The sequence below is a fragment of the Nematostella vectensis genome, chromosome 12 (assembly GCF_932526225.1).
Source record: "Nematostella vectensis chromosome 12, jaNemVect1.1, whole genome shotgun sequence".
NCBI classification, from domain to species: Eukaryota; Metazoa; Cnidaria; class Anthozoa; order Actiniaria; family Edwardsiidae; genus Nematostella; species Nematostella vectensis.
Genome location: NC_064045.1, coordinates 9,308,534 through 9,330,679, shown reverse-complemented (window position 1 = coordinate 9,330,679; position 22,146 = coordinate 9,308,534). Strand labels below are relative to the sequence as shown.

The following is a 22,146-nucleotide window of genomic DNA, read 5'->3' as shown; positions in this document are numbered from 1 at the left end:
GGTTATCCTAAAAAGTGGACCTTTGATAACAGGAGGGGGCCCAAAAGGGAATTACAAGGCATTTTTCCCTGTATTTTAGATAATGTCTCATACATTTACTGTAGTTTTGGCTGCCATAGGCCACCCCCCTGGCTACGCCCCTGATAGATTTGCCAAACAGTTGCCACCAAAACCTGAGCAAGATTTTGGCGCGAAATTAATTTAACGACAAGGCAACCAACGAAACCAAAGTAATGAAAAAAAAACTGTATAGAAATATTAACCCAAAAATACCTAAAGGAAAACAGAGCACAGAAGGAGTTCAGTCTAAGTAAAATATTTATACAGTCTAAGTAAAATATTTCCAATGTCCAGAAGTCGTTGGCATCTTGGCAGTCTTGGCATCTTGGCAGTCTTGGCATCAGGTCTTCATTTATCGGCTGCAGATTCTTTCTCTTCTTTTACGAAATCACGTCCAGCAACTGGGGTAACGATTTGTTAAGTGACTACAAGTGTAGTTTGTCAATTCTGGGTGTATTAAGGGTTTTTCCAACCACTTTTAGGATGAAAAATTAACAATTTTGCGGGGCTCAAATAAAACAAGCCCGCAGCTCAAAGCTCAAATTACACCTTCAAGTGCCCTAATAACACCTGACCCGTTGCTATGTGTTAACCTTTGTTTATTCGAGACGATTAAAGTCAATGTCTGGAGGCAGCGTTGAATTTTTATTGGCTTACGCACATTTTGTGTATAAGATTGTAAATTATGTGCAAAATCACATGTCCTATACTTTGTGCATTGTGCTCGTTTTCTCGTTTTCTCGTTAAGATATCGTAGCAATTATAAGGATAATATCTTATATCAATAAAGAGAAAACTAAGTTAAATCTTACCAATGGTTGCTTGTTCGTAGCTCGGAATTCGGCTGTTCTGAGAGGGGACGAGTAAAGCGTTTTTTTTGTGAAATGTTGTCAATAAAATTAAGGCATGTTCTAAGTGTTAAGGCAATTTTATTGACAACATTTAAAAAAAAAAACGCTTTACTCGTCCCCTCTCAGGACAGCCGAATTCCGAGCTACGAACAAGCAACCATTGCCTGGGCTACCTGTGATCTTACAAGGGAACAAAACGGATCTTTTCCGCAGCCCGTTATTTGCTGGCTGGGCAGATTTTAGACGTCCCAAATGGTTCTGCTGGCAAATTGGGAAGTCGAACGAGTTGTGCTGAATATTTTTGGGGGCACTAGAGCGGATGCTTGGGAACAAACCCTTCCCGCGATCGGTTATACGGACAATAATTCGTGTGCTAAAATACCTAACCACTGCAAACAGGGAAAAAATCCTTTCCAATGCTAGCTGATAAAAAAGAAATGGTCCCACCTGGGAAAAAGGAACAGATTATTTTTTTCCCAGCAGCAACTTTTAAAATTTATATTTTCGGCATCAGAACATATTCAAACGACGAAATATCCTATTTTAACGTCTGTGGGAACGGGGACACGTTGTATGCCCTTGTATCTTACTTTTAGTGTCACGCCAATCTACCTTTTGGTTACCATAGTTTAGTGTGCTCCCCCCCCCCCCCCCCACCCCGCCCTTCGTGAAGCCACGGGCCGTTGGATAGTGAGGCACACAACAAGGGCTCGTTATACAAAGGATTGTCGTCGGGACCGAAGTAGCCTTCGCTCACACTATCCTTAAGCCCGTGGGCAGATTCACCATGATGCTTTAAGCCTGTCCATACCATGAAATAGGCATGTGTTTTAAGTTGGTGTAGTTCAGAGTTTGACATAATGCCGATGTTTTCATAGAAAATTATGATAATTCCTTTCGTAACTGGACAGCATTTTTTTTTTTGGCTTTCAATTCATGGGCTTCTCGCAAATAAAAGGCATCTTTATCATGCAATGATTTAGCAGCCAATTCATTGAACCCCCCTGGCTTCCTAGGGTTGTGCAACCATGGTGATAAGAATTATCGTTATTGTCGAGCACGCTGTAAGTCAGCGGTGTACCGTCACTCCATACCATCGTACCCTCGACTTCTCTGTCATTTAGACCGATCCAAGCCCCGTGGATTTTCTTGTAGTCTGCACCTGAAAATAATTTATGGAATGTAAGTGTTTGTAGTAACTACGGCAGACGCAACGGCAGGCAAGTGGACAGACCAACAGACGAACGGGACAGAAAGTAGAACAGACAGGTAATTGAGTTTGTCACTATATTTTATATTTCATTTTACCCGAGTGAAAAAGCCACGTCGTTTCGTTGGTAAGGAAAAACCGATGGATGATCATCAAGCTAGCCACATGAGCGTGCATATAACAGTTCATAGAATCTCTCTTCAGGCCTATGTCGTACACGGAGTGGGTGTTATACATGAAGTCCACGTTTGACAGGGTGCTAGCTTGGCTGCCGGCCTCAGTTCCATTAATGAAGATTTTCATCATTTTTTCTTCTCTCTTCCAAGTTATGATTACGTGGTTCCAAGTGTTTAAATTCAGACCACGGCTGAAAGATAAAAAAAGAAATGTGACATTTCAGATTGTTCTCTCTTACACATTTTCAAAGTGCAGAAGTTTAAAAGGGTCAGTCAGGCCACAGAGATTGCCCAAGTGCAGGGTTAGTGGGACATATATGAATGGATTTCTCTAGGAATGTTTGATTGAGACGCATTGTAAACTATGTCTTTAAATATTTCTTCTTTACATGGAGAAGAAGTTCTTATATATAGAACCTCAAAGCTTTCTAAAAGAAATAAAGCTATTACATATATCTACTTTATATATGGCTGCTACATAAAATAAATATGCCAAAAATATATATATTTGTGGTGACTGGTTTTCTATGATTTATATTTTTTAGTCTTTTATCTTCAGGGAGACAGAAATTTACTGATGGACTCTAGTATTTTATGAATCTCTTCATCGCACCTCAGACTTTATTTATTAAAATACTCAAAGTAAACGTAATATATAGATTTAGGCACTGCCTAAAGGCGGAGCCAGCATTTTTAAAAGGTATTGAAATACCTTTTTGTGTTGACTGATAATGGTAGTTTTAGGGGGATCTAGGTGTCTTTAGAATGTTTTTTTTTAATGAGATTAAAAATATGTCATTTTTTACTACCATGTAATTATGAATTTTATTGGCCCCTCCAAATGGATCAAACAAGCATTCATTTAATAATATTTTATATGCAGTATGAAAGTTAACAAATACTTAACCTTGGTGTGAAAAAGCATGTCAAAGTTCAGGTGTCTTAGACGAAGAAATTTTTTGTTCAGAACAAAAATACAATCTTTTGCCAGGAGATAGCCCTTGATGACCTTAGCATTCTGTAAAAGTTGGAAACGAATCGAATAAATATTTTTGGCTTGAGAGGGGAAAATGGATTTCTCGAATATAATTAGCGATTTTTCGGTATTTTTCAACTCGAACAGAAAATGTCTAAAAAACAAAACAAAATTAAGCCGGGCAGCAAAAAATCAAACTTGATTAATATGAATTATATAATTGTACATGTTTGGATTAGGTCGTTGGTAGTTTTAGTATTTTTCTAAATTTTTAACAGATTTTTCAATTATTTTCTGTTATTTTCTGCAAATTTCCCCTTTCCTCATTATCTTTAGGTTGATAGAAAAATGTTTTCTTTGCAGATTTATTATTGAGAGCAAGTATCTTGCTCTAAAAAAACTATTATACTTATAATGTTGTATCAAAGTTAGAAATCCCCTATTATATTATCTTTAAGCAAGAGACCATGATGTAAGAGAACGAATCCCCCGTATTAGGGTATGTTCCAACGATGACGTGCGTAAAAACCAAACCATGTGCATTGACCTATGTTGGGGGTAGAGAGGAATAAATATACAAATAAACAAAAAGTCAATGGGGAGCGGAAAAAGGGAGAAATGTTACTCTATTTAAAAAAAAATGCGACTCTATTCTAAAAACAATAATGCAATAATAACTTGACTAAGCACTTTCATAGTATTTTTCCCTTTCCTATTACCTTTAGGTTTGATGTAAAACTGTTTTCTTTAAAAATTTATTATTGAAAAAGCACAAGCTTGTTGTTATCTTTATATAATTTAAGTACCTTGCTCTAATAAAACCCCTTCCCTTTATAGAAGTTTCATTATTGTACACTTGTATCAAAGCTACATTCTTACCAGCTTTGCCCTTGCAAAGAAACAAGTACTGGACGAAACAGCATTCCAAAGATAGAATGATTAGTTATACATTTCAGGTGCCATACGGAAATTATGTCTATCACAACTGGTAATACTCCATCACAAAGTATATAACAGTCATGCATTACATATTGGTGTACCCACCCTCTAACAAGGTGGCCTGCTGTTTTTTAGAAACCCTGGATCCACACATGCTAATGCTACTCCAAAATTAAATGCAATAGCGGAGGAGAACAAATTGACTTGGGAAGCAAATTCTAAAAAAATCCTTGATATTACTGAAAGTCATAAATTGTCTAATTTCAAACTTAACCTATTTTAATTTATTCAGGGTGCAGAGGGGAAACAGCAAATAATATTAATTGCGTAAAAAAAAAACAGAGAGAAAAGAGGAAAAAATGAAACTACATCTTTGATAAAACAAATTAACAGTAATGCAACAAAACTCTTTTAACATTTCCCCTTTCCTCATTATCTTTAGGTTGATAGAAAAATGTTTTCTTTGCAGATTTATTATTGAGAGCAAGTATCTTGCTCTAAAAAAACTATTATACTTATAATGTTGTATCAAAGTAAGAAATCCCCTATTATATTATCTTTAAGCAAGAGACAATGATGTAAGAGAACGAATCCCCCGTATTAGGGTATGTTCCAACGATGACGTCCGTAAAAACTATTTTTAGAACAAGCAGTTATTTTTAGATACGTCTCTGATTGGTTAGCGCTCACGTTTCCTAGCAACATGAGTCTTACGCGCGCTCACATCTTGAGCAATGTAATCCGGCAAAGGATATTTTGGAAATCTTTTTGACCGAAAATACCTTCTTTTTTTTACGAACGCTGTAAAAATGATCTTCCATAGAGTACGCTGTTGCCAATCAACCGTTTCTGGGACATTGAAATGCATAAAGTGCGTGATTTTAGGCTCTGGGATCAACTTTCCCAGTAAAAGTTTTCACTGCTGATTCGCAAATTATAACACAACAATCAATCATAAATCTGTGTTTACAAAACACAAATCTCTTCCAATTCCCTTTTAATGAAAAAGATACATCCAGAACTTAATACCATTATATTCATACCGATATTACAAATAAAAGATTTCAAATTTTTATAATGAAGTAAATCTTATTCCAATGACAAGGGTTTCTTGAGTGACATGATTTCTGAACATCTAAAAATGTTATAAATCAAAAAAAATTAAAGGCCTTCTTGCATTAAAATACATAGCATAGACTCTGAGAATGCTAGGTATTCTATCTCACCGAATTGCAGGGAAAAATAGCTTTTTTGGAGTCTGCACGATGCATCTTGAATGAACTTCAAATTCACCGTCTCCCCGACGTCTTCCCGTTTAATTATTTATATAACATTTAGATAACTGAACATTAGATAACTTAACAGATAACAGGACACCACCCCATGAGTAGCATTGTTAGCATGAGCCTTGAAGAGTTGCTAAAAGGATAAAAACAGGTAGTGGACGAATTCAAGAAGTGCAGAGGGAAAAAAATTGGTGTGAAATAGTACTAGCTCGTGGTGTCCATAATCAAATATGGTCCGACGAACCATGTATGGATGCTATGATTGACAAGCTCGCGCAATCTAAAAATAGCTTTCTTGGACGTTATCATGGGCCACGGGGATTCGTTCTCTTATATCATGGTCTCTTGCTTTAACACATTTGCCTATTCTCATGCCTTCCAGCCTTTAGAATCAATCATAGCCCTCAGGTAGTTTTGGTTGGTTTTACCTAAATAAAAGTGAAAGCAATTAATTAATTATTTTTCTTTCAAAACAATATTTTCATCATGCCATTTATAACCTTACTATTTGAATAAAAATAAATAAACACATTAGAAAGTGTGCAAGATGCAGACAACATAAAAGCAAAAAAAAAAATAGGTAATAGGGGTTGCATTTTGTTTTTCTAATTTCGATGAGAAAATTCTCTTGTATGTAAAGTAAATGTAGTTATGATAATGTTGAAAAAGTTGCTGTATCTTCGAAAAGACTAAATGAATATGAAGGTCTTATTTAGCAATATATGACAGGATGATATTTGTCAGCCTTCTTGACGCAGTCAATGATAAAGTATATAGAGAGAACGAAGAATATCAAAGGATTTATGCTCAAATTGTTTGATTAGACCACGTTCCGTGAGGAACATACGCCTTAAATTACTAGAACTTGTAAGTATTTACGTAACTTATTTAACATTTTCATGGCGATTTTGGGTGGAATTAAAATCATTGTGTGCAAGTTAAAATTATAAGCCAATTGGAATTCAAGTAGATGATATTTTAGCCAATTAAAACAAGGATAGATGACTTTGATATTGCATATTGACGTCAAAGCTGTTACGGTGTTTTAGTTTGAGAGCGATTGGTTATGGAAAAAAAAAACACGAACAAACGAGCCTTATAAAAGCACAACAATAAAAGAAAAAGAACTTTCATATTCTCAATACAGATCGTCGTCTACATAATAACAACAACAACGACAACGGATTATGCAGAACGCTTTTACGATATTCAAAACGATATCAGGTTTCTACGAGAAACGATATCCGATTTTCAAAAACGTTTCCCCGTCAAGATCGTCTGTCCGAAGGCAATATCGTTCTTCCGAAGACAAGATCGTTCTTCCTGTTTTTAAATCGTTCATCGCCGAAATTAACACTCGAAGACTCGAAGGCGAGAACGATTTTTCGTTTTTCAAGATCGTTGATCCGAAGAAATGATTGGCTTCACGAAGACAAGAACTTCTTTCTGGGATTTGAAAAACGTTTATCAGTGCGGGAAAACCACAAGGCAAAATCGCTCTTTTGAGAAATGCTTGGTTTGTTAATTTTAATTTTGAGCTATATTTCAGCTTAACAGTTTTTTCTCGCTTTCTTAGTCTGCTTTCGGGTCATAGTCGATAATCGTAATAGCAAATTAAAGTCTGAGATAAAGGAGATTCTTTTTAGGAGGCCTTTTGATGCGCAAGTTAAATAGCAAGCGCAAAGCCGTCATAGTAAAGTTGTGGTCGCCATTAACATTTTGTTTTGAAAAGACAAGAAAACATCGACAGCCGACTCGCTCTCTTAATTTACATACCGCACAAACAAATCAGTTGTCGAACTTTACGGATCGTAACACCATAACAGCCCTAATGGCAAAAGAAAGCTTAGATATAGAGGACTCTTTTTGGAGAGGTCTGTTTGATGCGCGACTTTAGTAGCAAGCGAGAACCGTCATATGGTTGTCGTTAACACTGGATTAACACCGTTAACTCTGGATTATTACGAATAGAAAGATCTTTGATAAAAATATTAAATAAAACTCACCTTGGCAGTGTTTTTTTTTTCGCTTTCTGTTTGTCGCCTGTGGTTGTGTTCGATTTTGTTGACTTTCTGCTAGCAAAGAACTCGTCGACACAAGCGAATGATTTTTATAGCTGAAAACACACATCAATCCAAAGGCCCTTTTCTCAGGATCAGACTCTCTTAGTCCTCTTTTAGCTGCTGCGACAGGCGGGATTCACGAACACTCGGGTAGATTTTACTATCGGCATGTACTTCAGACAAAACGGTTCCTCAAAGACTTTAGCCCATTTGAATCGGCATATTTTATTTATTAAATACTATTTTCAAGCTGCTTTTTTTTCTGTGAACATACGAACTTTGAAGCACTAAAGTGAGGCGGTAAAAAAAACGTAAAAGAGTAAGACCGAGTGGGGCCTGGGAGTTGCGCGGCTGGATTACTGGCTGGTTGTGACACCACAGGGTAACCGCGCGATGACAACAAAACCAAGTCGCATAGCTTACCATATTTCTATACCCATGCAGCCCCGCGTGCGGCCTGCGGCCGCGATGGCTTCGCTATTAAGCGTCGGTTTGTTTATGAACTAATTTTCGCATCTCAATTCGTAAGGAAGAGAAAAAAAAATTATGTTTGCTTTTGTTTAATGCGAGCTTCCTGTGTAAAACTTTTCCTTGACAGGAAGAAAACAGGAAAAAAAAGGATCCTTTTCTTTAACGATTGGTTTACCCAATTAGGAACATTACTTCCCAGGAAAACAAAATAACTTGTGTGTGTGCGTGTGTGTGTGTTGGTTGAATCAAATGTTAAACAGCCTATTTTCACTTATGTAGTTCGTGGAGATGGATAGAGGTTGAAACTTAAGGTTCTAGTTTCAAGACGTTTTCAGGTGGGTTTATAATTTCAGGGAAATGCGGGTCGTGATGGAATTATTTCCATGGACATATTTCCGTTTTTATGTTGCTTACTTTGAAGACATGTAAAGCATATCTTGTCCAGCTGTGTTTCGAATTTGCAGACCTATATTCCCATTTTCATGAAGTGTGAAACGGAACTGAAAGGGATTCGACCAATCAGCAAGAAAATGGGCGCAAGTTGGCATGGGTGTCATCGGCCTCATCCACAGGCTGATGGTGAATCTGGTCTTCCGAAAATCGACGTCTGGAATTGTGGCATAAGAACCACTTGTTCCGTCCAGGTACAAGGCCGTCTTGCCATCTACTACCTGGTATCTTGCATTACCGTACGTACTAATGGAAAAGAGAAAAGTTAGGTGTGTCAAAATATGACAACACGATAATGATGATGATGATGATGAAGATTCAATAATGATGATGATGATGAAGATTCAATAATGATGATGATGATGAAGATTCAATAATGATGATGATGATGAAGATTCAATAATGATGATGATGATGATGATTACGATAATGATGATGATGATGATGATTACGATAATGATGATGATGATGATGATGATGATGATGATTACGATAATGATGATGATGATGAAGATTCAATAATGATGATGATGATGATTACGATGATGATGATGATGATGATGATGATGATTCAATAATGATGATGATGATGATTACGATAATGATGATGATGATGAAGATTCAATAATGATGATGATGATGAAGATTCAATAATGATGATGATGATGATTACGATAATGATGATGATCATGATGCGAACTGGTACTTTAGTTGAATAAGGCTTAGATTAAACGGCGTGCCAGAGTCGCATTATCGTGCCGCTCTATGGTCGAACCTTAGCCGAGCCGGAATAGTGCGACGTGCGGCACGCCGTATAATCTAGGCCTAAATGATTATATAGTGATGATTATAACCTTTCCCTGTTTCCTGCTAAAAATCAAAATGGCATTCAATTTGAAGTTGGCGGCGGGGCTAATAGGAATCGAGACACAAGACCACCTACGACCAGAATCGTTCTCCCCTTCAGAGGACACAATCTACAACCCTTGGGAATAGGGTGAACCTAGAGAAGACGGAAGGTGATTTCCTTTTAGCCTTTTTGATCGAGTGTCCTTTGATTGACAAGTGTTGTTATGGCTGACAAGGATTCGCTTACGTGATACCACTGTCTGTCCCATCGAGTTCCCACTTTGCTGTTAGTCGATCTGGAGAGAAACCTATTAATAAAAGCAGTATGTTAATTCTTGCGGGCTTCATACACCATCACCATCGCCATAAACACCATTTAATTAATCACCCTCGTCGTCATCATCATCATTTCAATTATCATCATATGTCACGACTCGAACTCCCCCCTTCCGCTCGGCCCACTACTCCTTAATATCTCCTTTTTCAACCTAACGTTTACTCGCAGGGCCGTAGCAGTGGTGGGGCACTGGGGGCACGTACCCCCACCCCCGCCCCCACATAGTCGAAAATTATAAGGAAATAAGCAATGGGTGGGTGGCTGTACCACCCCCCTCACCCCAATATTTTCTTAATGTTTATGTATCGTGCTCCATCCTTACCCCCCACAAATAATTCGAGGCCTGATACGGCTATGACACGACATGTTTTACAAGCAAAATCCCGTTGTAAATGCTCATGCATAAAAACATGACTTTTTTAACGCTCCAACTCCGCTCTCTCACACTTGAACAAGCCCCCCCTGATTTACATAACAATAAAGCCCTGTGCAAACTGCGCCAGCACCCGACAGCATGTTAATTAATAGGTCTACGCTTGCTTAGCGCCGTTTGATGCATGAACGACCAAAGGCAACCCAAGACTACAATATTGTACTTGTATTTTCAAAAGGCAACCCAGTCACCATTTTTACGACAAGAGGACGATAAAAAACAATGAATTTAATCTGATAGAAAGTAGCACACGAGATTGTGTTCTGCATGATAAATTTCAGTCAAATATAGGTTTCGCGACAAAAATTTCGATGTTTTCTTTTTAGATGCGGTAACGTTTATTTACTTTGAAAAGACAGCATTATTTGAACGCGAGCTATTTTTCGCCATTGAAACGATCCAAATTAGCCCAGCTTTGATGGGTTCGTGTGCAAACTGCGTCAGCAAAGCTGAACTCAATCAGAATTTCGCCAACACTCGCCAGCTCCCGCCAGCACCTCCCAGCACGGTGTTCAAACTGCGCCTACATTATGGGCCAACGTCTGGCAAGCGATGCTGGCGCATAGTTTGCACGGGGCTTAGTTTCACAAGAACATGTCACGCAACTAATACTGATGCTAAAACTGTTCAATCCGTCACATATATTATCATAATCATCCAATTAGTATCATCATCATTCGTCGTTGTCAATATAGTTGTTGTTGTTGGAAACATAGAAATACCGCACGTAAAAATATGCAATTATTAACAGTGGTGGGACGTCACCATTATCATCGTTGCCGTCGTTGTCGCCTCGTCATCGTCGTCATCATCATCATCGTCATCACCATTATTATCATCACCATTATTATCATCATCACCATTATCATCATCACCATAATTATCATAATCAACATTATAATATTGTTATTTCTATCGCATTTACCATCATCATCATACTACAAAAGCCATTTTGTTTGCCCGTGTTTTATATAGCTCCAAGAAACTTACAGTCTGCGCAGCGAAACTTGAGTATTTTTTCGTACAGAAAGTTATTCTCTTGCTCGCTCGCAATAGACACCAGGTGACCTCCGTGTGAATTACAGGCGGTCTTGGCTTCAAGCCAGGTCGATGGCGTGGAATTGTACTTGAACAACGACGAGTTAAACTCAGCCCATTCTGCAGACAATGCAAAAGCTCTTTTAAACATTTTTAAAATATTTAAGAAAAATGTTTGATCCAAACATTTACCCCAAGAAAACCACTAGGGGTCTAAATGCTTGTTCCAGGAAAATATTCACCCCAAGAGAAGCACTAGAGATCTAAATGTCTGATCCAAGAAAACATTCACCCCCAGAAAAGCACTAGGGATGTTTGATCCAAAAAAAAAACATTCACCCCCAGAAAAGCACTAGAGATCTAAATGTTTGATCCAAGAAAACATTCACCCTAAGAAAAGCACTAGAGATCTAAATGTTTGATCCAAGAAAACATTCACCCCCAGAAAAGCACTAGAGATCTAAATGTTTGATCAAAGAAAACATTCACCCCTAGAAAAGCACTCAAAATTAAAATGTTTGATCAAAGAAAACATTCACCCCTAGAAAAGCACTAGAGATTTAAATGTTTGATCCAAGAAAACATTTACCCTGAGAAAAGCACTATAGATCTAAATGTTTGATCCAAGAAATGATCCAACATCCCCAAACAAACACATGGGAATGGGCCTCTAGAGGGGAGGGGATGGTAGGATGTTTTCCCGGACTCAGCTGATCACACTTCGACAAGTAATTTTTGAAACTTGACTCATGGCTTACCTACGCAGGTGTAATTAAGGCACGTATTGGCCAACGGTAGGCAGATGTCGTCTCCACCACAGGGAGACCTTTCGCAGATAGAAGCCACCTATTGGTGTGTAAACAGGATCATGAAAGAGGGGTTGGGGTGGGGGGTTGGTTGCTCATGTCTTCTTCCCGGAAGCTTTTGACATAAAATCCCGTTCTCATTCCCAGTCAAAATGGCGGCCAATAGTTCACGTATATATAATTTCTCAACGTATACGAGCTCTAGGGCAACGAAAAAGCGAAAAAAATGATTGGAGTGGATTTCCAAATATGGTATGCATTTTTCTAATAACGAAATCACCGTGTATTATATGTTCAGGCCTAAAAAATCAAGTCGAAACCGCTTTATCCTCTCAGGCCCCGGTCCTGAAATGTGATATTTGTTAAGGGCATCTACAAAGATCATATTTTAACAAAAACCATATATAACTACCTTGTCACCAGTCCCATAAAAAGCAAAGCCGGGTTTACACAGGAAGTCTCCCGATACTGTCGATTTGGCTGTTTTGTTCAGTAGCTCACACTGATGTAATTCCGTCTCTTTTTCTTCTTCTTGAAAGTTAAATGATTGACAGCTGTCAGTCTCTATGCATTCAAATGTGCAGTCTATCGGTGATGACACAAGGACTGTTGCGATGGTAGCGTTAATCAGTACGCCTCCTGTACGCAAATCGTTGTCATTTAGCTTGTTATGTATTTTTATATTACATCAAGATATTGGTGTCAGTCTTGTTTATAGACCGAGATTTTGTGTTGAAATTTTAATGATATCACATTTTAATGATATGTTAGACGAGTTTATGATTTATTATCTCTAAGCTATTGAAATAATTCGATATATACTTTTATAAATAAGTAAAATAAAGTGTCTTTCGAATTTTTTTCTTCTTAAACTTTTTAGAATAATTTCTAGAAAGTGCTCGAACTCTTAACTGACACAACTTCTCGTTTTACACATAGAGAAATTCTTTTTCAGCCTTGAACGAAAATGAGTAATAATGAAGTCATGACGTTTTAGTTAACAAATTAAATTGATATTAACTTGAAAACAATTTAAAAAATCTCAGCTTGCGCCACAGCCCCTACCTCAGCTGAAAATTTCCTAAAAACTCCATTATCTCTTTAATAAAGCCAATGACCAGACTAAAGTCGAACCCCACTTACAACTTACTGAACTACACGCTTACCCGATAAGCAAGACTAAGCATTATAACAGGCGTGTACACAGGCGGCGCGCGCAACCCCCTTTGGAGGCCAAAATTTGGGTCATTTCTATTAAGGATTCTTCTCACATTTTTTTTCCATATGACACCTAATGGCTGCGCACCCCATCCCCCACCCCTCCCCCCCCTCAGCCAATCCTGGGAAAGCGCCTCGTACTACAGCAGGGTCTTCTTGGTGGTAATAGCTAGACGCCATAGTGAAAATTACCCAGGTTGTTACTTACCTTTCTTCATCTTGTGGAAGATTCCTTGTTTGAAGTAGTCGTCGCGCTGTATAGTGTTAGAGTTGTCCGATTCTAAGGCCAGCCCTCTGGCTAGTGATATAAGTACAGCCAGTAGCACCGGATACCTTAAGCTCATTTTCGGACAAACTAAAAACGTGGTTCTATTCCTGTGGAAAGGAAAATAGAGCTGAAGCATTCATCATCGTCATCATTGTCATCACCATTGCATTGTCATCTTCCTTATCAGCGGCAGCATCATCAATCAGTCATCATCCTGATCAATCAGACATGACGGAAAAACATGACTTGACGTCATTGACTTGATGTCATTTCACATCAAATAAGGCGGAAGATTCCCCTAAGTACTTAGTGAGTAATATCAAACAAAACATCAAATGCGACTTTTTTTTATTGATGCGACTTTTTGTAAAGTATCATTGAAATTTGAGGTTTTCGTCCCTAAGCTCAAACATAACACATGGATGATCAAGGAAAAAATTATCTTAAAAAGCCAAAATCTGGATATGTGCATTTCGGCTTCACGTTATTTGTGTTTTATAAAAAGGGAAAATCAGTCCGGGATACAAGAAACTGATGGCCATTGTAAGAACTTTTATCTTCTTTCTCTATCTCTTCGAAGTGCGCATATTCAGGGTTTTTCTGTCATGTCGATCAATCACTTATCATCATCATAGAAGGGCCGTAGGAGAGGGTGGTTGGATCCCCCACAATATTAGTAAAGTTATAAGGAAATGCCCAGTAGTGCCTGTGCCCCCCCCCCCCCTATAATGTCTTAGTGTTTTTGTATCATGCCCCCACCCCACCCCCAACATATGGTCCCTAGTATATGGTCATTTCCTTACAATTTTGGAAATTATTGAGGGGGGGGGGGGGGCACGTAACTTGCAACCATATCCCACTTTGTGTTCATTAAATACACCGAGGGGGGAGGAAAGATTTTTACTCAAGACACCTTAAAATTTCGCACCCACCCCCCCCCCCCCCCCCCCCCCCCGCCTTACGACCTCGCTAAGAAAAAGGCTTAAAATCTGGAAAATAAATACTGCGAAGTCGCCCTCCTTGTCGGAGTTGATGATCCAGTCAAGTTCAACATTATTTCAGATTCCAACACAGGAACAGTTCTAGCTTTTTACCTTCTCAGTGATTTTGGAATGAACAGACATGGAAATAATAAAAAAAAGGCAGCCCAAGGGGGTAGGGGGATGAATTCAAGTCAGGAGGATTTGTGTTTAATGGTGCAGGGAGTTTTTCAATCAGTTGTTTGCTTTTCAAAGTCCCGCTTCCTCAAAAGTCTAATGGTCCGCCCCTCGGACGCCTGTGGAAAAGTATACATTTGTTTTTGTTAAAATTATTTTTCTGTAAAAAAAAAGGGATAATGTCCAACGTAAAAAAATGTATCTATATCGTTTTGGGGGTTCGCATGCTCCACCACTGTTTAGAAGTTTATTTCAATTTGTTCCTGTTATTCTGATAATAAACTGTACAGGTAACCAACTGTTATATACTGGAAGTATCTATATTATGGTTTATAAAGACAGTTATAAAAAAGTATTAAATACATTTGTCATTAGGCTTAATATTTAATATGTATTTGTGCTACAAACTAGAACATATCAGTAAAATGTTAAAGCTAAAAAGTATGGTTCTTAAAAAATTCAGAGCCCCCCCTTTTGGTGGCTAAAAATTTTTAGAGCCCCCCCCCCTAAATATCTTCCCTCCCCCCCCCCCCCTCCCCTCGGTGTATTTAATAAAAAAAACCCTTAGAACAGCTTTTTTTTGCCACGCAGAACCTTTAGGGGCTTCTAGGGCCCTTTGCGAGAAATTCGACAAATATCCAAACGTATTTCTTGAAGCTCCGCATTTTTCTTAATTTTACTCAGCCTGCGAGTCACTATGGCCTTATTTCTGTCTACAAGCACTCTGTTGCTGTTTCTGACAATCGTCGGAGCGCGGAATTGGTCAGTTGGGACGGGTTTCTTCGGCGTTCAGAGCAATTTTTCGTTCGGGATCAACCTGGTTGGCACCGAATTTACATCTTCGCGCTGGAAGTTTGCGATGTTTGGCTTCTCACGTGCAAAGAGGTGTAGCCGGCCATGCTTGTACTACCCCAACACTACCGCTACATTCCGCGTGCAGCTTGAGGGCGATCCCGTGTTTAAGCTCAACCCAGGTCCTTTGGGACATGATGACAGCTCCCTAAAGAATACTACCAATAGACAATGGAGTCACACTACCGGACGAGTTAACACGAGTCGCATTCCATTAACTACTCCCTCGCAAACAGCTCAACGGTTTGAAAAGCAGCAGTGCATCTGGCGGGACACTAACAATCTAATCAAAATAAATCGCGTTCCTGGTAACATAAAGCCACATAAGCAGATGGTGTTCTGCCACATCAATGCTCGGTCGGTCAGGAACAAAACAACCGTGATCAATGATTACATATGTGATCACAGCGTGGATTTAATGGCTCTAACGGAACATTGGTTGTCGCCAAGTGACTTGGCCGTGAAGACGGAGATGTGCCCGCAAGGTTATAGTTGCGTCTTACAATCAAGGCCAAACCGACGTGGTGGCGCTACTGGACTACTGTACCGAGACTCACTTGACGTGTCTACGGTTAAGTCTGGCATTAGTTCGCGTGAGTCGTTTGAGTTCTCAGAGTTACTTGTGAAGTCATCCTCCTATAACCTGCGGGTTATTGTTATATTCAGACCACCCTACTCAGAGGCTCATCGTGTCCCGACAAGCGTCTTCCACTCGGAGTTCCCTGAATACTTAGAGAGCCTGTTGTTATGCAAAGAAAACTTACTTATAACCAGTGACTTTAATATACATGTCGACGAGCCGAACGATCCTGACGCCCAAAAATTCTTGGAAACACTAAGAGCCTTGGGTCTAGTGCAACATGTAGACCAGCCGACGCACCAAGACGGGCATATTCTCGATCTCGCTATAACACGTATGTCCGAGAGTTTAGTCACCGGCGCACCAGTTGTTGATCATTTTTTATCTGATCACGCTGTAGTACGATTTCGTCTAGGTCTACCTAGACCTGGTCTTCTCGTCAATACCATCAACTACCGGAGGCTTATGTCTATTGATTTGGAGCAGCTGAAAGCTGAAATGCTGCAATCCCCCCTGTGCACTAAAGACTCGCCATCAACTGCGAATGAGCTTGATATATATGTAAAAGAGTATAACAACACCCTTGCAAAATTACTAAACCGACATGCACCCAATAAGACACGGACTCGGGTTACTCGCCCAGTGGTGCCCTGGTACAATGATGAGATCGATCAAGCTAAGCGTGCTCGCAGGAAAGCGGAGAGGAAATGTAGGAAGTCTAAACTGCCTAGCGACCTCGCTGATTTCAAAAAGAAAAGAAATCACGTCACCAATGCAATGGAACAAAGCGAGAGACGAGTACTACACTCAATTCGTCGCTGAGAATAGCTCCGACCAGAGAAAGCTCTTCGATGCTGCAAGCAAGCTTCTGGGTGGGAATACAGGACTTCGCTTTCCTGAGCATGCTAATAAGACCGTACTAGCGAATGATATTGGGAGATACTTTGTACGCAAGATAAATACCATCCGAGCTGACATAGACGCTACTAGTCTGTCCTCACAAGACGTGGAGCTCGTCCCCCCGGACAGGCCATGGTCAAGGGAAAACAGAACACTCACTCATTTTAACACCTTGAGTGAATCTGATGTGAACGACTTGATGAGCGGGTCAGCGAAGAAAACGTGCATTCTTGATCCTATGCCGACTTGTCTGGTCTACGACTCTCTCGAAGTTCTTCTCCCTGTCATAACTAATATGGTAAACTCATCTCTGTCTACTGGTCATTTCCCTGCTGACTGGAAGGAAGCCGCTGTAACTCCCTTACTTAAAAAAGGTGCTAAGGACACCGGAAATAACAATCTACGTCCAGTCAGTAATTTGCAGTTTACTTCCAAGATCACGGAGAGGGCGGTATTTAATCAACTTTACGCCCACGTCACGGAAAATGTTCTCCTACCTGAGCTACAATCGGCTTATAGGAAATCGTACAGCACGGAGACAGCTCTTTTAAAGATTGCAAATGACATCCTGATCAACATGAACAGCCAGCACGTGACCCTTTTGGTGCTGCTAGATTTGAGCGCGGCATTTGACACTATCGATCATTGCATACTTCTCCAACGCCTTAACACATCATTTGGCGTTGCTGGCGATGCTCTTAGATGGCTTACATCATATCTGACTGATCGGGCACAACGTGTTGTTGTTGATGGAAAACAGTCTGACAGATGCAGTTTATCATTTGGTGTACCTCAAGGATCCTGCCTCGGTCCTCTCCTCTTCTCCATTTATGCAATCAAGTTGTTTGAGGTCATCAAATCCCATCTGCCTCACGCACATGCATACGCTGACGACACCCAGCTGTACCTCTCATTCAAAGCTGACAGCTCTGTCGGTGAGACAGAGGCCAGGTGTGCCATGGAGCGATGCATCAGGGCGGTGAGGTCGTGGATGGTCGCGGACAAGCTCAAGATCAACGAGGACAAGACTGAGTTCATGCTCATTGGAACGCGCCAGCAGCTGGAAAAAGTAGGGACTAACAGTCTTCTAGTAGCCGAGACTGCTGTGCCACCTGTAGGCGAAGCTAGAAACCTTGGTTTCTGGTTTGACTGTAATGTTAAATTTGAACAACACATCACCAAGACATGTCAGTCTGCTTTTTATTCTAATTTTAATATTAGACGAATACGTAAATTTTTATCCAAAGATGCAACTAAGACTCTAGTACAGGCTCTGGTGATAAGTAGATTAGACTATTGTAATTTGCTTTTATATGGCCTTCCTGCAATACAAATCAACAGACTTCAGCGCGCTCAAAATGCAGCAGCAAGATTAATATCGAACACGCCACGCTACTCTCATATTACACCTGTTATGTTAGATCTCCACAGGCTACCTGTTAACTTTAGGATTACTTTTAAAATAGCTCTTATTACATTTAAAGCATTACATGGCATTGCTCCCGCTTACCTCAGCGATCTAATAAAAGCTAGGCAGTCGAATTACAATCTTAGATCAACAAATAGTAATATCTTAGAAAGGTCTAGCATTAGGACAGGCAAAACCACTGGGGACCGTGCCTTCCAGGTTGCGGCCTCAGTGGTATGGAACTCACTACCACAACACGTTAGGGCAGCGACATGTATTTTAACTTTCAAGAAATTTTTAAAGACTCATTTATTTAATTTGGCATATTTTTAGATAATATATAATTTTAGTATAGTTAGTATAGTACAGTTAGTAGTTTTAGCTTAGTTTTAGCACATATATAATTTTTAGTTGCTGTAAAGCGCATTAGATCATATAATAATGAATTTTGCGCTATATAAATAATAAAATTATTATTATTACTTAATGTAAATTTTGGTGTGATGAATCTCTCTCTCTCTTTCTTTCTTTTTTTCTCTCTCTCTGGAATTGATTTAATTAATTCTGACATGACTTGTTTTGTGCCGTTGCATGAATAGGTTTTATTAAATCATATGGCAGTATTCGGGGGCTTTGAATGAATTTAATACTTTATGCTTTTCCTCTGCATGCAACTCTGTGAATGGCGAATTATTTCGTTAAACATCTCATATTGCCAATAGGCGAATAAGTTCGTTAAAAAGCAAATAAACCTGAATAATTGGGGTGCATAATAACACTAATAATAACGACCTAGACGAAAGTAATAACGTTAGTTAATAATGAAGGATTTATGAAAAACGTGCTTTTTTATGCGCCAAAAACTGGTATTCGAATCTGCCTAATTTTCGTTTTTAATAAGACTTTCTCAGGGCAGTCGAATACAAGTTTTTGGTGTATTGTATTTAACAGATACATAGATATTCTCGTAGTTTGTTTTGCCAGTTTTCGGGGGTCATAATTCATTATTCCTGCTTATTTTATTTTGATAATTCATTATTCATGTCATCATTTTTCTCAAGAATTCATAATCGGATTTATTTCTATAATTCCTTTTTTGGATAAACTTTATAATTCATTATTCCTTTAGTTTTGAAACCAATAATTTATTATTCCCAACCATTTTACAGCCATAATTTATAATTCATAATTCATCTTGAAAATGGCTTTGCTGTTCAAGTATAATAGTAAACCTTGATATAACTAATAAAAGATACAAGCTAATTCTTATTGAATTCCGATAACCCAAACATTGTAACAGGAAACCAGTCAAAGACAAAAAATACAAGTAATGTTAATTATTCAAAACCAGAGTGCGGTACAAAATCGCATCTTCGTAGATAACTAGAGACAACTAGATAAGTTTTAAAGATTAAAGAAAGATTATAAATCCCTTGAAGAAGCATTTCAAATTATCCAGGAAACAAAAAGGTTTGCGACTCATATTTGCAATGGATACGTCCGATGTCCCCAGCTGCCAAAAACGTAAAAAGCGCTCTTTGTTACTTACTATTTCAAACGCTTGGATGGTTGTTTTTCACACTTGTTAGGCGATGACTTCATTACAATGACTTCATTACGATGACAGAGCAATGGGAATTTGTTGGAAGTTCCCCAAGCTCATCAATTACCCAGGTCTAAAATTAGTCATTACAAGCTCTGGAGAACGACACGCTATATTCACGATTCAGCTTGAGAATAACGAAATGAATAACGAAACTAACAGTTCTTGGTGCGGGTTATAATTTTACCTTTGTGGAAGGGAGTTTGGAAGGCTTCTAGAGACAGGTGTTTTGTGAGAGGCACAAACAACAGTTGCCCTGACAAAACAAACAAGCCATTTTAGCGCTTAACTAGGATTTGCTAAGGGGGGGAGGGGTGCGCAGTCATAGTTTTATCTTAAAAAAGGATCTAGAAAAAGATAGTATTTGATGATCTTTCAAAGTCCTGCAAAATCCGTTATATTTTATACAAACCGAGTCAAATATCTGTACCTAGGTTTTGATAGTTACTCGAAATACTTACTCTACAAGATAGGCAATGTGACCTGACCCGATAATAAAACTTTGTATAAAGAAATAAAGGACAATTATATATTTTCCTTGCTCTGGCCAGTGTTTGCTACAAAAATAAAATGCGTGGATTTAGGACCTTGATTGGCGCGCTGTTTTCTTTATGATCTATAATACTGTACATCTTTTGCTGTTTATTACCAGGAAATGTACATTCATTTGCGGCAATATACGATCAATAACGCGAATATACATTCATTTTCGTCATAAAGCACTCATTTGCGTGAACACAAATTTCATTAGCGATATTTACATCGCTAGTCATTCGCGCCTTTCGTCATTCAAAGGCGAAAAATATACTTACATCTGCGTTTTCATTCGACCATTAACAAAAAAAAGATAAACAATTAGGCGAATTGACAGTCAACTGCGTGCAACACATATTTATTAACATCTTTATAACAAAGAGTGAAATTCAATATCATTTATAGACAGTCATTCACGCGAATATGATATACATTACTGGGTTTATACAAGCATTTGCGCGTTCTTTACATTTAATAACGAAAAATATATTTTCAATAACGGTGAGTCAAGTTAAAGTTCTACATAGAGCATTTCGCTGCACTTTGCATTAGCCCTCGATCACCTCACCATTCAGACATCGTGGTAAATATGTTTGCATGAATCGGTACCACTGAGCGCATTTAGCAGGGGTTATAGTACCAATATTGCGCTGCAACGCTTGCAAAAGCAAACGCGTACGGAAAACTCCCAATGCAAGGCCTTGGTCTCTAGCCGCACCCCTATCTCCCATCCGGGCTTGTACTTCTGGCCTTGATGTCAGCTTTTATAGCCGCTTTAAGAGAGCTTATTGCCTGCTCCACAATGTTCAAAAAGGGGCTGTAGGGTGGTAGCATTTTCAGCTCTGTATTTGGCCCGGGTATGGCAGGGTTGCGATTTGGTGGCGCTCCATCGTAAATAAATATCACCATCTCGTCCGCTGAACCGCTGTGCGTTCATGCCACCAATAATTGCCGAGTGGAATACAAGACCATTGATTGGTAATATTGCCATTGTTACGGTAATGTTCCTCCCACGCTGCCCACAGACCTGTCTATAGGCTCGCTCTCCTTGTCTCGCCCTCCCGTGACTTCTTGCGGTCCAGATATTGTAGCCGCATTCATCTACAAAGACCGAATGATGCACGACACCACGGTTCATGAACCAGTTGCCGTAGTCTACTCTCTTCTGTAGAACGTCAGGTCTGTTCCTTTCCGCTGGGAGGGGCCTTGCCAGCCAGCGGAACAACATGCCATCTAGCGTTTCGAGCATCTGACGTTTCGAGCATCAGCTCTCCGTCGTGGCAAAATAAAAGCGGTTATAAATTATTAACCTGGTATTCTCCTAACAAATTGTTCCATATTGTTCCTATTTATAGTTGAATAGATTTTCGACTGAGAAAGTTTTGTACACAGATGAACACAAAATAACTCTCTTGATTATTGTAACCTAGCAACGGATTAGACAACAAAGGGTAATAATTGTATAGAGGAACCTTTTCAATACGAGCTTTTGTTTTGAACCACAAAACTGTCCTGATAGTGGGGTGTCTTTATCCGTATCGGTGAAAATGGATAAAACATGTTATTTTAGGAATCCAGCATGATTTGCCAAAAAAACTTTTACTAAAAAAATTTAGCATCTATGAAAGAAATAAGCGGTGTGTGTTCTTAGAGTAAATGGGGACCTTCGTGATAAGAACAA

The 22,146-nt window shown here is 39.1% G+C and overlaps 1 protein-coding gene across 4 annotated transcripts; it reads right to left on the bottom strand.

The window, feature by feature from the left end:
• Window positions 1-686: 686 nt before the first annotated feature.
• On the bottom strand, window positions 687-20,225 carry LOC5511749. Of its 4 annotated transcripts, XM_048720074.1 has the most exons (11): window positions 20,119-20,225; window positions 19,878-20,004; window positions 17,712-18,069; window positions 13,372-13,538; window positions 12,358-12,584; window positions 11,898-11,985; window positions 11,092-11,259; window positions 9,579-9,639; window positions 8,447-8,728; window positions 2,220-2,488; window positions 687-2,073 (listed from the first exon to the last, which is right to left on the bottom strand). In XM_048720074.1, the coding sequence occupies exons 3-11, from the start codon at window positions 17,798-17,800 to the stop codon at window positions 1,841-1,843; spliced, it is 1,584 nt and encodes a 527-aa protein (XP_048576031.1). In that variant the 5' UTR covers window positions 17,801-18,069; window positions 19,878-20,004; window positions 20,119-20,225; the 3' UTR covers window positions 687-1,840. The 4 variants fall into 4 exon arrangements, with proteins under 4 accessions (XP_048576031.1, XP_032237009.1, XP_032237010.1 ...); XM_032381118.2 differs by having other exon boundaries at window positions 12,358-12,476; window positions 19,878-20,195; XM_032381119.2 differs by lacking the exon at window positions 17,712-18,069 and having other exon boundaries at window positions 19,878-20,191.
• Window positions 20,226-22,146: the final 1,921 nt, after the last annotated feature.

Coding starts and splice junctions, on each gene's coding strand:
- LOC5511749 (XM_048720074.1), bottom strand. CDS start 17,800: ATGTGCGTGAGGCAGATGGGATTTGATGACCTCAAACAACTTGATTGC. Junction 2,489..8,446: donor ATGCTTTACATGTCTTCAAA/GTAAGCAACATA, acceptor TTTATCTTTCAG/CCGTGGTCTGAATTTAAACA. Junction 2,074..2,219: donor GACGTGGCTTTTTCACTCGG/GTAAAATGAAAT, acceptor AATTATTTTCAG/GTGCAGACTACAAGAAAATC.